A 15,327-nucleotide genomic window follows, 5' to 3' on the forward strand; every position below is an offset into this window, starting at 1 on the left:
CATAGGGCAGGAATCAATAGCTCCTCCCCTCACTCAGGTGTTTCATTAGGTTGTATTGGCATCACCTGGTACCATTATAAAATGCGACCCTTCAGCACTTGGCAGCCTTAGGTCCGTTTTAATTTGTCTGTGGCGATGGGTGGATGTTTGTTTCTTTGTGCAGTCTTATTGCAGTTGTCAGGGCCCTTGCAAGGTGAGCCAGGTGGGCCAAAAATAGCTTTTACACTATCTACAAAAGTATCCGGATAAGACTTTACACGTTACAGTTTACTCAGAGTGATGTTTCTCAGTTCAGACGCAGAGTGCCATTATTATCAGCCATTATTTCAACTGTAGCAGTGAGTGACATTTTTGTGATCCAAACAGTTGTTTCAGCTGAAAGCAGTCCTGTGAAGTGTGGCCTGAGCTCTAAACTGTGCAAGGATGTTTCCGAGTGTGTCCTCTACAGCCATGTGTGTGATGGAGAGCCTGACTGCAAGGATGGTTCAGATGAAGAGGGCTGTGCATCAGGATGCAATGAAGGTACTGGACTGAAAGTCCTACTGCTTGCCATTACTGTCTGAGGTTTGCTGCATATCGCATACAGTTCTGTGAATAACTTAAATGTATGACTATCACTGAAAAGAGTCGGTCAGAGTCAGATTAGATTAGACTGGATTTGAATTTTTTTTGGCATAATAAATCAAATACATGTCTTGTATGGTATTGATTAAAACAGACCTTAACAAAATAAGCAAATTAATGTGATTTTAATCAAAATTTGATGTGTATTCTTGGGATTTTTCATATTTAAGAACCTAGAAAATGGTTGATGATTTATGGGTAAAAAAAAACAACTCCATCCTCAAGGGTGAATGAATGTCATCAAACCAACTGAAAGATTTGTGTTAATTCATAAAGCGGAAATTTCAGAGGAAACAGTAGAGTTGTAAAGTACCCGCTCCTGTAAAAAGTTAAATCCTGTCAGATTAAAAAGTTTATTAGGTACACCAGGCTAAAGCTAAGGCAGTCTTGCACAACAGCCCTGCAGTAAATCTTACCTTCACTTTTAATGTTCAGTTTTTGTGATATCATTGAGGGTAGGCTCTCTGTGTTAAGCAACACAGTTCAACAGCACCACAAACTGCAGCCTCCAAACTGATCATACTGTTGAATCAACACCTCTCTAAAACAATTTAAACAAAAACTGAACATTAAGACCTTCATGAAGACAGGATTTACTGCACAATTGTTAGTTTTTTCGCTAGGTGTACCTAATAAACTGGCAGGGTAATGTCATATTATGTCATTAAGTCGGTTTCAATATGCTATAGGACATCCAATTAAATACGAGTCATTTTAATGCAAGCAAAAATTGTAAACTTTGTTTCGGTCAAAACCATAACTTGTCTCTTCATGTCAAATGTCTGCATCCCAACAGCTCAGTTCCAGTGTGCTCATGGGAAAAAGTGTATAGACAAGAACCAGGTGTGTGACGGTGTACCTCAGTGTCAGGACCGCTCTGATGAAATGCCGTGTACGACGCAAACTGAGGGCTGTGCTCACCACTGTGACAATAACAGCCGCTGCATACCTGCAAACTTCCTCTGTGATGGAGAGAAAGACTGTTTAGATGCCACAGATGAAGCCAACTGTGGTAGGTTGAAATGGTTTGAGAATATACAGCTCTCCCACAGGAGATGATTGCATCCACATTTCACACTTGCAGCATCGTAATGTTTACCCATTTTTATTTGGCATCTGCATCAGGGGACCAAGAGGAAGACGGGCATGAAAAGGAGGAAGGGGCCAGTAATACAACCTCTGTGTCTGCTGCCTCCGAGGGCCCACCCGCACCCATCAAGTGTTCTTTGGGCTCTAAACGCTGCAAGGACAACGCAGAGTGTGTCCTCTACAACCACGTCTGTGATGGAGAAGCAGACTGTGGAGATGGGTCAGATGAGGAAGAATGCTCATTAGCATGTGAAATAGGTAATCTAGTGGTTGGTTTTTGTGGGTGCGATCTCCCGTATGTGGGTTCAAAATATTTACTGCCCTCTAGTGGGTAGTGTTAATATTCATCATAAAAAATCAAATACCTTTTCTTCCAAATGCATTAAATGTACAGGATGTTGGTGCAGAGACATGTGGAGAATGGAACCTGCCAAAATTTGCACACCTTTACAAAAAAAGAATAGATAAATAAATGACTCGGTTAATAAATATATCCTTAAATGTAACAAATAATATTAACAATAAATGTAGCCACAAACATAAATTGATATTTGTTTAAATTTGTTTTATTTATCTTTGTATTAATTCCCTTATTTATTTACATTTCTGTTTAATTTCCCTTTTTATTTATTCATGTATTTATTTTTGCATTTATTTAAAAAAATAATTAGAAAATAAATAAAATGAAAAAGTAAATGCATAAATAAATAAAAGGGAAAATTAAACAAGAGTAAATAAATAACGGAATTAATACAAAGATGAGTAAATAAAGAAGCAAATTAAAACAGAAATCAACTAATTAATGGCTACTTTTATTTTTAATATTTATGCTATATTTAATGAAATTTATCTATCGAGTTATTTATTGGCAAGGTTCCGTCCTCCATAGAGACGGTCAGCAATTTAGCTTCACACTATGTACTGACATTAATTGAGGAGCATTGGTAGCCGTATTGAACTGAATGTAGTCTAAATACATCGGTCTGAAGTGACATTGGATTGTCACTGCAAAGAAGTACATAATTGCAAATCATTCATGGGTAGTGAACGTAAGCAAATGGCATTATGTATAATCAAGTTAATCCTTTAAAGCTGGGAACACACTACACAATTTGAAGGCCAATCATAACCCCAGTCCTGCCAGCATCCTGATTGTGCCACTGTGTCCTCTGCAGACCAGTTCCAGTGCGCGCATGGAAAGAAGTGCATCGAGCAGAGCCAGGTGTGTGACGGTGTGCCTCAGTGTCAGGACCGCTCGGACGAACTGGAATGCGCCAAGAAGATGGAGGGCTGCGCTCACCAGTGTGATGACAAGAGCCGCTGCATTCCCAGCAGCTTCCTCTGTGATGGGGAGAGGGACTGTTTGGACGGCAGCGACGAGGCAAACTGTGGTACGTTGTCATTGCACAATATTCACTGTATTAATCAGCTCTGCTTGTACAGGACACCTTTGTGATGGTATCTTTGCCCCCCCCCCCCGACCCCACAGCTGATGAGGGCTGCAGTGCCACTGAGTTCAAGTGTACCAGTGGCCAGTGTGTGTCGGTCACAATGCTCTGCGATGGTCACCCAGACTGCTGGGACCGCTCAGATGAGGAGAGCTGCACCGACGCACCGGTCTGCACCACCAAGCACCGCTGCCCCCAGAGCAAGGAGTGTCTGGTGCAGGAGTGGATCTGTGACGGAGATCTGGACTGCAAAGATGGCACAGATGAGAAGGTAGATATTTAAGGCAACGCCACAAGTTTGTTGGGCAAAAGCAGACATAAAAGTAGACAGTGTTGGACCACATTTTTAGGACCATACTTACTTGTTTAATGTATGTGGAAAATAAGGGATGAAACAAGAGCCGAAATCAACACTGAAAAGGGATTTTGTTCATCTCAAAGGATTCTTCTCATACCCCTCTGCCGCATGAAGGTCAAAGGTCAGGGTCAGATCAGTGCTCATGGAGCTGGCAGGGTTTCTGTGTGTTAAGCACACTTCAGTTGGGCAAAGGCTTGATGAAATAGTGGTTTACAGCCGTAACTCTAATGGTCTAAACCAGGGGTTCCCGAACTTTTCCATGCCAATACCCCCCAAATAGCATTAGCTTATGGCCGGGCCCCCCCCTTTTGAAAGATATCTTTAAAAACCCATTGATAATACTATGGAAAATGTAAAATAAATAGATAGATAGATAAATTACTTAATCTTCTGAATATATTTCCTTACTTATATTAATTAATGCAATAATAACATCTGTATTTCAAACACTGACAGCTTATGACATGATGAATTATGTTTTAGAAAGAGGGGCATGACTAATAAGATTCCGATATGTTATATTTTATGATTTCTTTATTTTTTCTATATATATATATACACACACACATATGATATATATCTATAATTTTAGCATTTTTCCCTCATCTTCCCTCCAATTTAATGCGGCCTCCCTGTCTCAACCTTCAAATCAAAAGTTGAATTGTGAAGTACCAGTTTAGACGACAGTAAAATAATCCCTCGGTTCCTCCTTTAGGATTGTCCCGTGGCTCCTCTGATCTGTGGTAAATTCCAGTGGTCGTGTAAATCCAAGACCAAGTGTATCCCTACAGCCTGGAGGTGTGACGGCATGAAGGACTGTGACGATGGCAGTGACGAGACTGAATGTGAGTAGTTATACATTATATAACATGGGGGGTGGGGGGGTGGGGTGGAGTTGTTTAGCCATTGGTGAAAAGAAATTAAACAATGCTGGGTTTGAAGTGGAATGAGGACAAGGTTAACACGTTAACGCAAATTATTTTTAACAGCACCAATTTCTTTAACACATTAACGCAACTTGCAATTTTAAGGTTGTAGCGGGCTCAGTTTTAACACTAGTGAAGTGAAGATACTGGCAGCATATGAAACTAGAAAACCTAAGGGATCCATTGGTTCATGTCATACAGGCTTGTAGCGAAGGCTGACTAACGCTCCAAACTTGCACTTAATTTTGGCGAGGAAAAAACTGTCATGGCCCTTTTCAAAGGGGTCCCTTGACCTTTGACCTCAATGTATGTGAATGAAAATGGGTTCTATGGGTACCCACAAGTCTGATTTCCTGTAATAAATATATACATAGCTCCTATTTTGATAAGAGTATTAAATACTTGACAAATCTCCCTTTGAGGTACAGTTTGACAGATAAAAAAATATGATTAATCGCAATTAACTATAGACAATCATGCGATTAATCATGACTAAATATTTTGTCTTTAACTGTTTTCGTTGGTTTGTTAACTTTCAGTAAACATCACCATTCAGGATTTTCCTTATTTCAAAATGTGGCTAAATAACTGTAAAATTCTGAACTAAACATGAAAATGTTTGTGTGTGTGTGTGTATGTATGTGTGTGCGTACGTACCAGGTGGGGTGCTGACATGCCTCCCTCACCAGTTCCAGTGTGGCAGCCAGGAGTGCCTGAATCCAGCCCTGGTGTGTAACGGCATCACCAACTGCGCCGACGGCTCAGACGAGGGAGGCAGCTGCCAGATAAACTGTGCAGAGGAAGACAACAGCCGCTGCTCCCAGAGCTGCTACAGCACGCCACAGGGGACGGTGAGGACCCTGCTGTGTACCCAACTGTGGGCTTAACATAGAAAAAAAATAAAGACAGAAATGCAGTAGAAAGTGAATTGTGACTGTAGCAGTACAGCGTGAAGCTTCTGAAAGACCATTCTGGATAAACAAGCATTCTTTTTATAAAGTAAAAGTGTCCGTATCATGACTGCATGATGGCGTACCTTCTGATAAGTGTGTAATGTAAATGTGACTAATACTTGGTTCTTGCTGCGTAGCGTTGTCTCTGTGCAGCAGGGTTCAGGCTCATGGAGGACGGGCTGACCTGTGCTGATATTGATGAGTGTGAAGGCCGGAGCCCAGGTGTATGCAGTCAGTGGTGCATTAACACTGAAGGCTCATACCGATGTGACTGTAACCCAGGCTACATCAAGGAGCCAGGTGGACACCACTGCAAGATCACAGGTAATGCCCTTTGGTAGACTGTATCCTTTACTGCTGTTGCCGCCATTTTGGACTGAAAATGCTTATTATATTTATAATATATTGTTCAACATAGGCCATTTTGAATATGACAATAGAAAAATTATTTAGTTTTACTTTTGTACGGCACTGTAGGCGGATGTTTTACTGGCGTCCGGTAGTCACTTTCTGTCCAAAATGGCGGAAGCATAGCACTGCTGCTGGGCGCTGATGCTGCAAAGGAACGAAAAATGTACTTTCACTTCTTGGCAATATACGTTCTTTGAGATCGATACCACTTATGTCTCTAAATATGAAGCCACAGCCAGGAGAAGCTTAGCTTAGCATAAAGAAAATCCACCTACCAGCACCTCTAAAGCTCACAAATTAGTATATCTAAAATATGAAATTGTCACATTGCCGTTTATGTGCCAGACTATTTCTTGAGTCCTGTAGGACAGAGCCTGGCTAGCCCCATTTCAAGTCTTTATTCCAGCTAGACTAACAGTCTTCTAGTTGTAGCTTCATATTTAATATGAGAAGTGGTATCAATCTTCTCTTTTACCAAGAAAGCAAATACTTTGATCGACATTTTTGGAAAAGAGAAACAAATCTTTTAAAGGAACCATGTCAAGGGATCTATTCGCAGAAATGGAGTATAATATTCATAACTGTTTTCATTAGTGTATAATCACCTGAAACTAAGAATCATTGTGTTTTTGTTAGCTTAGAATGAGCCCTTCATATCTACATAGGTAGCGGGTCCTCTTAATGGAGTCCGCCATGTTGCACCGCCATGTTTCTACTGTAGCCCAGAACGGACAAACCAAACACTGGCTCTAGTGAGACCCTTTCACGTTTTTACGTTACCTGAAGGCCACAGTAGTTCTCCGACACACCTGTGAAACTGCGGTAACGTGAGCCGCAGAGTGCAAAACCGTGGTACCGCCAGCCGCCGTCTGACTTCCGTTGCTCCTAACGGAACGCCTAACGCCTCAGAGTAGCCTTATCATGGTAAGGATGGCCTCTGAGTGAATAAATATTGGCACCATAACGATGATCCTTCTCTCCCCCCCCTCAGGTGAACCCTTCCTGTTGACGTCGGTCCAAACAGACCTCTTCATGTTCGGCCTGCGCAGTGGCAGCCTAGACGTGTTGTCCTCCTCTGCCAAGAAGGCCATCCTCTCCCTGGACTACGACTGGATGGAGCAGAGGGTCTTTTGGGTCAGTCTGGACACCAACAGCATAAGGTGGTCCTCGCTGGACCAGAAGACCACAGGAACTGTGGTTAAAGGTTGGTGCAACACAAGATGTGGTTGGCATGTTGTAGGTGACATTGATGCAGAGTAATAGGTATAAGGATACCTCCTCATGACATGCGACACCATTTTGTTTCCACAGGTGTCCGGGCTGATTCTGTGGCCGTGGACTGGCTCGGGAGGAACCTGTACTGGATCGACGGAGTGAACAGTCAGATTGTTGCCATCAGACTGGCCAAAGCCACCGTGAAGTCATTGGACCACAGCGTCATCCTGGATGAAGACCTGGATCAGCCTCGCTCTCTGGCACTGCTGCCACAAAAAGGGTCAGCATGACTTTATTTTACCTCCAAACTATTCTACAATGTTTGTAAAAACCTTGAAGACCATCTTTTTAAAAAAAAATATTTTTCTACCAGGTTGATGTTCTGGACAGAGATCGGTAATGTAGTCAAGATAGAGCGTGCTGGTATGGACGGGTCAGAGAGGAAGGCAGTGGTGAACTCCAGTCTGGGCTGGCCGGGCGGTGTGGCCGTGGACGCCATCTCTGACAGAGTCTACTGGACGGATGAAAGGCTGAGGTTGATTGGGTCTGCAACACTAGATGGAGAGGACATTCGGGTAAACCAATGTGGAAGGGGGGGATGTTGTCTGGTTTAATCTTTGAAATGATTTTTTTCCTTTCAGTTTTTGGATGCAACCATCCCAAAGCTTGTTGCAGGCTCTTGAAAATCAATTTAAACACTAATGCAACACTAAATCCAGCAAAAGGTCATCCTGCCCTCATAACTATAAGTACCCCACAAGTGGCACTTCATGGGAGTTTTTTTTTTCTTCCAAAATGGCCCCAGCATAGACTCTGAAGTCACGTGCTTCAATAATGTCATTTTCAGCTTCTACAGATGAAAGAGACCACCAACCCATTCTCCCTGGCGGTGTTCAATGACATGCTCTACTGGTCTGATGCCAAGAAGCGAGTGGTGATGGCTGCTCATAAAATCTCTGGCAAAAACCACCAAGTTCTCCTTAAAAGACCCAGACAACCTTTTGGTGTGAAGGTGAGTAAAATGTTAAGAATTAAAGGGATAGTTTGGGTGTTTTGAAGTGGGGTTGTATGAGGTACTTATCCACAGTCAGTGTATTACCTACAGTAGATGGCAGTCGCCACATCCCCAGCTGGAGAAGCAGACGGGAGTTACAGCACAGAACCAAAGCAATGTACTGCTGTGGACGGGGCCCAGCAGAAAGGCTCACCTAAAAAAAAAATATCAGTTTTTAAGTGTACGCTTTAGAATATTTTCATTTTTACCTTGCCTTCAGACAGCCCTTTCGGATGGGGAACTGAAGCCGTTGTATCCACCAATTCGAACTAACCAAAGTCACACAATAACACAAATGAACTAACCGAGGCATCGGTAGACCAGCATGTCCCGTGTTCTTCGAGGTAAAATTGTTAAAAACATTTTTTTTTTTTCCAATGGAGTCTGGTTGCTTTGGCGAGAGCATAGATAACCGCTTCAGTTCCCCGTCAGAAACATAGAATGTATAGCTGTCTCACTGCAAGGTAAACCTGCGAAAATATTCTAAATATAGCGTACACTTAAACTGATACTGATTTATTTATTATTTTAGGTGAGCGTTTCTTTTAGGTGGCTAAAACACGTTTTGCTGCCAGCCACAGTAGTGTCTTGGTATGGTTCCCTGCAGTAACTCCTGTCTGCTTCTCCAACTGGGGGTGTGCCGACCGTCATCTACTGTAGATAATACACTGACTATGGATAAGTACCTCATACAACCCCACTTCAAAACACCCAAACTATCCCTTAAGGATGTTTAGGAAAAGGTGGAAATGTGGCTGGTATTGTATGATGGAGAAACTCTAACTTAATTTGGATAATTTCTTGTTTGTGAAGTGCTCACAGATGCTTGCCATATTGCCCCACGCACAGCAGTGACATTGCATGAAGCTTTCCACTTGTGAAGATATGAACCTATTTTGGCACAGTTTTGGGAAATTATAAAAATCCTGGGGTCGCTCATGGAAAAATTGCAGAACTGGTGTTTTAAATGAAATAATGTGCGAGATGTAAATAATGTAATATTTCAGTTGTTTATCAGCATGGATTCTAAGGTGCAAAAATGCATTTTTAAAACACTTTTCCTGTTCCCTGCCTGGTTTGCAGGTCATCCACCCATTGCTCCAGGTGGGTATTGAGAGCCCCTGTGAAAAGATGGACTGTTCCCACATGTGTGTGTTGGCCCCGGGACCCAAGGCTGTGTGCAAGTGTCCCGCTGGCCTTTTACTGTCTGCGGATGGCCTGACCTGCTCCAGCCTGGTCAATTCAGCGTTCCTGCTGATGCTGTCTCCCTCCACCGTCACCCAGGTTTTTTTCTATGATGCATAATTACACTTAGTGTAATTTTCTTTAAAGCTGCAGTGGGTACAATTGGAGCAAGTATGTTTAAAAAAAATATTTATATAATACGGTCACTATATCCTGACAGCAATGCATGAGACGGGTAATATGAAAAAAATCACGTGTCCTCTGGTGCTCCTAACGGCATCTGCAAGATTTCACAGAGCGGAGGAAAACAACCAATCGGCGCTGATCTGGAGTCTTGCCGTCCCTGAGCAGCTGTCAATCACTCGCAAACTGTCACTCAACTCAAACTGATCAAACTAGGCAGCGCTGACCAAATATGAATCAATATTCTGTTACTGTAATGCCTATTTCTCTCCTCAAACATCTTGTAGTGTACTGTTTAGCTGTGAAATGAGAAAGTTTGTGTCCCGGCCGCCATGTTGGGATCAGTTGATGAAATACCAAGCACCGCCCACCAGCTGGAGCAAACATTCTCATTTTAAAGCTAAACAGTACACTACAAGATGTTTCTGAAAACATTTTATGTGGGAAATGGGCATTACAGTAACAATATTAATTAATATTTAATCAGCGCTGCCTAGTTTGACCGTTTGAAAGGAGTTTGCGAGTGATTGACAGCTGCCTCCGTTGAATGAACAGCCAATAGGAACGCTCTCTCTCTGAAATGACCTGTGATTGGCCAAAGTCTGCTGTCACTGGCTAGATTTTTCTAAAGCCTGAAAACAGAGCCATGAGGAGGAGCAGAGGTCTAGTTATCTCTCAGAACACTTGAATTAAAATATGCTGAAAGGTTACCAAGGAATCTTTGCCCAATGATGCCAAAAACATTCTGCCTACTGCCGCTTTAAAGCTGCAGTCGGTAACTTTGAGCAAATCTGATAAACTTATTTTTATAAAACTGTCACTATATCCTGACAGTAGTACATGAGACAGATAATCTGTGGGAAAAAAATCATGTTCCTCTGTGTTCTCCTGTACTCACAGCGCCCGATGGAAAACAATCCATCAGAGCTGACCAGTGTCTACAGCAGCTGTCAATCACTGCTCGCAAAACTTGAACTCCGGTAAACTAGGCAGCGCTGATCAAATATGTATCAAGATTCTGTTACTATAATGACTATTTCTCGCCTCAAATGTTTTTAGAAACATCTTGTAGTGTACTGTTTAGCTGTTAAATGATAAAGAGTGTGACCCAGCAGCCATGTTGAAACAAAGTCGAAAAAAAACAAGCACCGCCCACCAGCCGGAGCAAACTTTCTTCTTTTACAGCTTGATATTTGATTCATATCAGCACTGCCTAGTTTGACAGTTTGATCGGAGTTCAAGTTTTGCAAGCAGTGATTGAAAGCTGCTGTAGACACACTGGTCAGCTCTGATGGGTTGTTTTTCCATCGGGCGCAGTGGAATCTTGCAAATGCCATTAGGAGCACAGGAGGACACAGAGGAACATGGTTTTGTTTTTTCAGATTCTGTCTCATGTATAGTGACCGCTTTATACTTTTTTTTTTTTTTTTTTTTTTATCATATTTGCTCAAAGTTACCGACTGCAACTTTAAGAGAATCTACTTTAAAGGAATAGTTGGACATTTATTACCACTCTCATATCCATACTCTCATAGATCTACTTGCAGTCGCGACACACAGCAGCAGAGCTGAAGGGCTGGCCTGAACACCTGGCCCTGCAGGTGCCCAGCGTCAACGAGGCAGCCATCATGGACTATAGCCTACGCGAGCACACCCTGTTCTTGACGGACGACGGCACAACTTCCCTCAGCTCCTTCAAACTCAAGGACTCTGACTTGTCCTCTCAGGGCCAGCTTCTCAAACTCCTGAGCAACACCATCACCGCCATGGCCCTGGACTGGGTCACACTCGACGTCTACTGGAGCAGCAACAAACAGCCGCGCCTGCAGGTCACCTCCACCACCGGTGCACACACTGCTGTCCTCATAAAGGAAGGTATTGGTAGAGTGGAGTCCATCGCCCTCCACCCTACCAGTGGAAGAGTCTGTTTCACCAACCTGGGCCTGCAGGGTACAGACACCGTGGCTACTATAGAGTGTGCCAGCATGGACGGTGCTGGGCGGAGTGTGGTGTGGAAGGATGCTGTCCAGCCTACATCTCTGGTCTTCTCCAGTAATGGGGATACAATTTACTGGGCTGACACAGGTATGCTTTATTTTAAGTATTACTTACACATTTTTGGTATAGTTGGGGAGTTTTAAGATGTTTTCATGCCTTGAAAGTCAAAACTGACGTGGAATAAAGCTGTAATTTGTCGTACAGAAAAGTAATAACATGGCTTGGATTCTTGCAGGTTTAGGGACCATCGGCTCGGTCCAGCTGGATGGATCTGGATACAGAGAGCTGAAGGCCGGCGATGGCCTGGCTGCAGTGGCTCTGAGTGATGACACACTGCTCTGGATGACTGTCAGTGGTAATGGCTCATAGTATGTACTAAATGAAATGACACCTTATGCCAAGTTGTGTGTACCAAACTACCAGGAGGTGGTTGTTCGACATAACTTTATCTTATATATTGATTCTTTCCTGCATATTTATGGCTGGACTGCAGAGGGCCTGCCCTACAAACGCAAAAGTGATGAAGTTACATGATTGGTTGGGCCGAGTGTTGGAGTTTCTTCATTGGCCGTTGCTCTTCCAAAATGAAAAGGCGGGGAACAGTCCTTTATGCAAATGAGCCCGTCCAGCGCGACGTGTCCGGCTTACTGAACTTGGACCAAGCTGAGAAACTAGGCGATCTAGTTCTAAAATTAAATGAGATTCAGCAGTGGCATCATCGCCTATTTCTGTTAAAATGTTTTCAGAAGTAGATTTCGGTGGATTGTTTAGATGGAATAACAGAAAGTTTATGAGCAGGCCGCCATGTTGTTTCCTGTTTGAAAGGGTAAGCAGAAAACCAGGGACCAGTTGGAAGCATTCCACGATGGGGTATGTCAACGCTTGAATGGCCAGTTGAGTGGAGCAGCGTGTCCTCGCCGTACCTGAATTTAACATTATAGACATTACCACTGGCTGCACGGTGGTGCAGTGGTTAGCACTGGCGCCTCACAGCTAGAGGGTTGCAGGTTCAAATCCGGCTTGGGACCCTTCTGTGTGGAGTTTGCATGTTCTCCCCGTGTTAGCGTGGGTTTTCTCCGGGTACTCCGGTTTCCTCCCACAGTCCAAAGACATGCAGGTTAGGTTAATTGTGGACTCTAAATTGCCCGTAGGTGTGAGCGTGAATGGTTGTCTGTCTCTATGTGTCAGCCCTGCGATGGACTGGCGACCTGTCCAGGGTGTACCCTGCCTTCGCCCAATGTCGGCTGGGATCGGCTCCAGCCCCCCCGCGACCCCTAACGGGATAAGCGGTTGCAGATGGATGGATGGATGGACATTACCACTGACTATTCGTGTATCCACAAATTCACAAACGGACCATATACGGTCCAGCCATATACTCGGCTCTGGCCGAGTCTTGTTTCTATTCATCAGTAGCTCAAGACATTCATAATTCCTGTGTGACAAAATGGTCTCCACAAATTTGCAACTGGCAACTCATAGCTTGACCTTTAGTAACGACATTCTATCTCACTGGATGGTCAAACATCTTACAATTGTTTCCTTAGCTTTCTAATGTAGCTGTTGTGTTGGCCCTTTCCTTCAGACAAGACCAGGCTGTGGTACAGAGACGAGCAGCAGCAAAACACGTTGTGGTTTGAGGTCGGCACAGAAGTGGTCAGCTTAAAGGCGTTCGGCAAGTCCAGTCAGACTGGTATGTAAGAACCACACTCCAGAACTGTTCAAATGCCAGTGTGCTGAAATTGTAGATGTCAGTTGATTGATAATCTACTGATTTATTTTTCACAGGTTCAAACCAGTGCACCGAAAACAACGGCAACTGCCAGCACTTATGCCTCGCCACTCCAGGAGGTCGGACATGCAAGTGTGCCCATGACCACATCCTTGTGAATGCCACCCACTGCAGCCAGGAGCAGCGCTGCCCCAATGGCAGCAGGCCCTGTCTGGATCAACTCTCATGCCAGCCTGTTGAGAAGTTCTGTAACGGCCATGTTGACTGCTCTGACCACTCGGATGAGAACTGTGAGTCTTAATACCTCCTTTTTTTTAACTTTTTTTTTTTTTTTATAAAAGCAATAAAACCTGGAAAATGGATGTAATGTCCTCTTAGTCTAAAACGACATGAGGTTTTGGCTGAACTGTCATCTTTTCTTAGGTGTCAGTCTGAAGCAGTGGTCAGGATCCAAGGTCCCTGCTCCCACCCAGCCCCACAGCTCCACTCCTCCTCCTCCGTCCCCTCGAACTCCTCTTTCTGATGCCACCGGCCCGAACACCACCCCGAATGTGAACGGTCTGCTCAGGAACCTGAACGCCCAGCAGTGCAGCCAGAGTCGCTGCAGTGGCAACGGACGCTGTGAGGAGACCAACGGAGACACTGCGTGTGTGTGTTCACTGGTCTACAGCGGCGACTCCTGTCAAGACCATCTCCTGAAGACCATGCGGGGTCCCCTTGTCTACGGCGGCGCGGGGCTCTGTGCTGGAGTGGTGGTCATTGCTGTGATGGCGGTGGTGGTTAAGCGGAAGAAGAGTGCCAACACAAGGTTTGTCTGATTTACTAATTAAGAAAAACCTTCCCGTCACAGCATTAAACATGTAGATTTCATTTAGCAAAAGTTGTGGATACTCTGTACTTCTTTGGTACCACCTTGGTCGAGGTTCATAGCGAGCTGAGCCGATACTAGAACCGCAAACAGACCTCTGCAGATCGCTGATTGGTCAGAGAGAATTGTCACTTACGCGACACAGTACAGCCTGCACAGTACTACACTTTTGTATTTCCTTCTGCAGGAGAGCGAGCCTAGCAGCAGTGAAGGAAACCAGCATGACTGACCTGGAGAACAAAGCGGAGACCAGCCCCAGTGCACAAACTGCCCCAGCAGACACAGACAAACCAGAGGTGGACCTCCCAACAACTCCATAAACTAGCAGGTTCCCAATTTATGACGCTGTGCTAGTGGGATGGCAGTCTGACTTTTCTTTCTTTGTTTCTTTGCAGGAAGCGGTATCTTCTGTGGACTGAGGTTGATTCACGGGCAAGCAAAGTTTTTAAATAAACGGTTTGCATTTTCCAACGTTTCCTGTGAAGTTATTTCAGCATTGTTTACTGTCGGTTAGACCACCAATGTTGAACTTTTGACAGATTGTAATAGATAGTTATGGCACTGACTTGAACATTGTTCACACTGATCAAAAGAGCATCTTCATGTTAGATGGTGGGTAGTGGCAGGAGGTCAGCGGGTAACGGAGGCTGGTGACCACATGGTGGGTTCTCCTTTGTCATCCTCATTGCTGAACCTCTTGGCAACTTCAGGATGACTTACAAAGAACAATGGGGATCTGGCATTGAAGGAAGCAAAAGAGAAACCTCCAACTCTGGGAGGAGAAACCTCAAATGCAGGAAATGCACTACAGTTTGACCTGGAGGATGGAAGACAGCTGTTGATGCTCAGAGGTTCTTGATCCAAAACGCACCTTTTTCCTTGAGTGACCAAAACTTCCCCAGAAATTTCATATTATATACTTAAAGGTCCCATATCATACTCATTTTCAAGTTCATACTTGTATTTTGTCTTTCTACTAGAGCATGTTTACATGCCGTAATGTTAAAAAAAAACAACTTTATTTTCCTCATACTGTCTGCTGAATATGCCTGTATTTACCCTTTGTCTGAAAAACGCTCCGTTTTAGTGAATTTCAACAGAATTGCAACGGAATTCCGTTGCTAGGCAACAGTTTGGGTACTTCCTGTCAGCTGTTATTTACATACACTGCAACAGGAAATAAACTGGAACACATTTAGAATGTTTGTTTTAAACTGTTATGATCAATATATTGTATATTTGTGACATCACAAATGGACAGAAATCCTAACGGCTTGTTTCAA

At 43.8% G+C, this 15,327-nt stretch overlaps 1 protein-coding gene across 2 annotated transcripts; it reads left to right on the plus strand.

Moving 5' to 3' along the window:
• Positions 1–33: 33 nt before the first annotated feature.
• On the plus strand, positions 34–14,515 carry lrp13 (low-density lipoprotein receptor related-protein 13). Of its 2 annotated transcripts, none has more exons than XM_074637212.1 (21): positions 34–193; positions 367–522; positions 1,421–1,636; positions 1,750–1,971; positions 2,889–3,104; positions 3,203–3,432; positions 4,235–4,364; positions 5,106–5,296; positions 5,536–5,722; positions 6,801–7,013; positions 7,121–7,304; positions 7,398–7,599; positions 7,872–8,036; positions 9,162–9,362; positions 10,982–11,531; positions 11,680–11,799; positions 13,030–13,137; positions 13,233–13,466; positions 13,600–13,984; positions 14,232–14,340; positions 14,440–14,515. In XM_074637212.1, exons 1-21 carry the CDS (start codon positions 136–138, stop codon positions 14,461–14,463), a joined length of 4,101 nt encoding a protein of 1,366 aa, XP_074493313.1. In that variant the 5' UTR covers positions 34–135; the 3' UTR covers positions 14,464–14,515. The 2 variants fall into 2 exon arrangements, with proteins under 2 accessions (XP_074493313.1, XP_074493312.1); XM_074637211.1 differs by having other exon boundaries at positions 48–202.
• Positions 14,516–15,327: the final 812 nt, after the last annotated feature.

This window comes from Sebastes fasciatus, chromosome 6, assembly GCF_043250625.1.
Source record: "Sebastes fasciatus isolate fSebFas1 chromosome 6, fSebFas1.pri, whole genome shotgun sequence".
NCBI classification, from domain to species: Eukaryota; Metazoa; Chordata; class Actinopteri; order Perciformes; family Sebastidae; genus Sebastes; species Sebastes fasciatus.

Bases quoted from the DNA above. Each gene is read 5' to 3' on its own strand.
- lrp13 (XM_074637211.1), top strand. From the start codon at position 136: ATGGGTGGATGTTTGTTTCTTTGTGCAGTCTTATTGCAGTTGTCAGGG. The intron at 203-366 runs GTGGGCCAAAAA...TGATCCAAACAG, and splicing joins GCCCTTGCAAGGTGAGCCAG to TTGTTTCAGCTGAAAGCAGT. The intron at 3,433-4,234 runs GTAGATATTTAA...TTCCTCCTTTAG, and splicing joins AAGATGGCACAGATGAGAAG to GATTGTCCCGTGGCTCCTCT.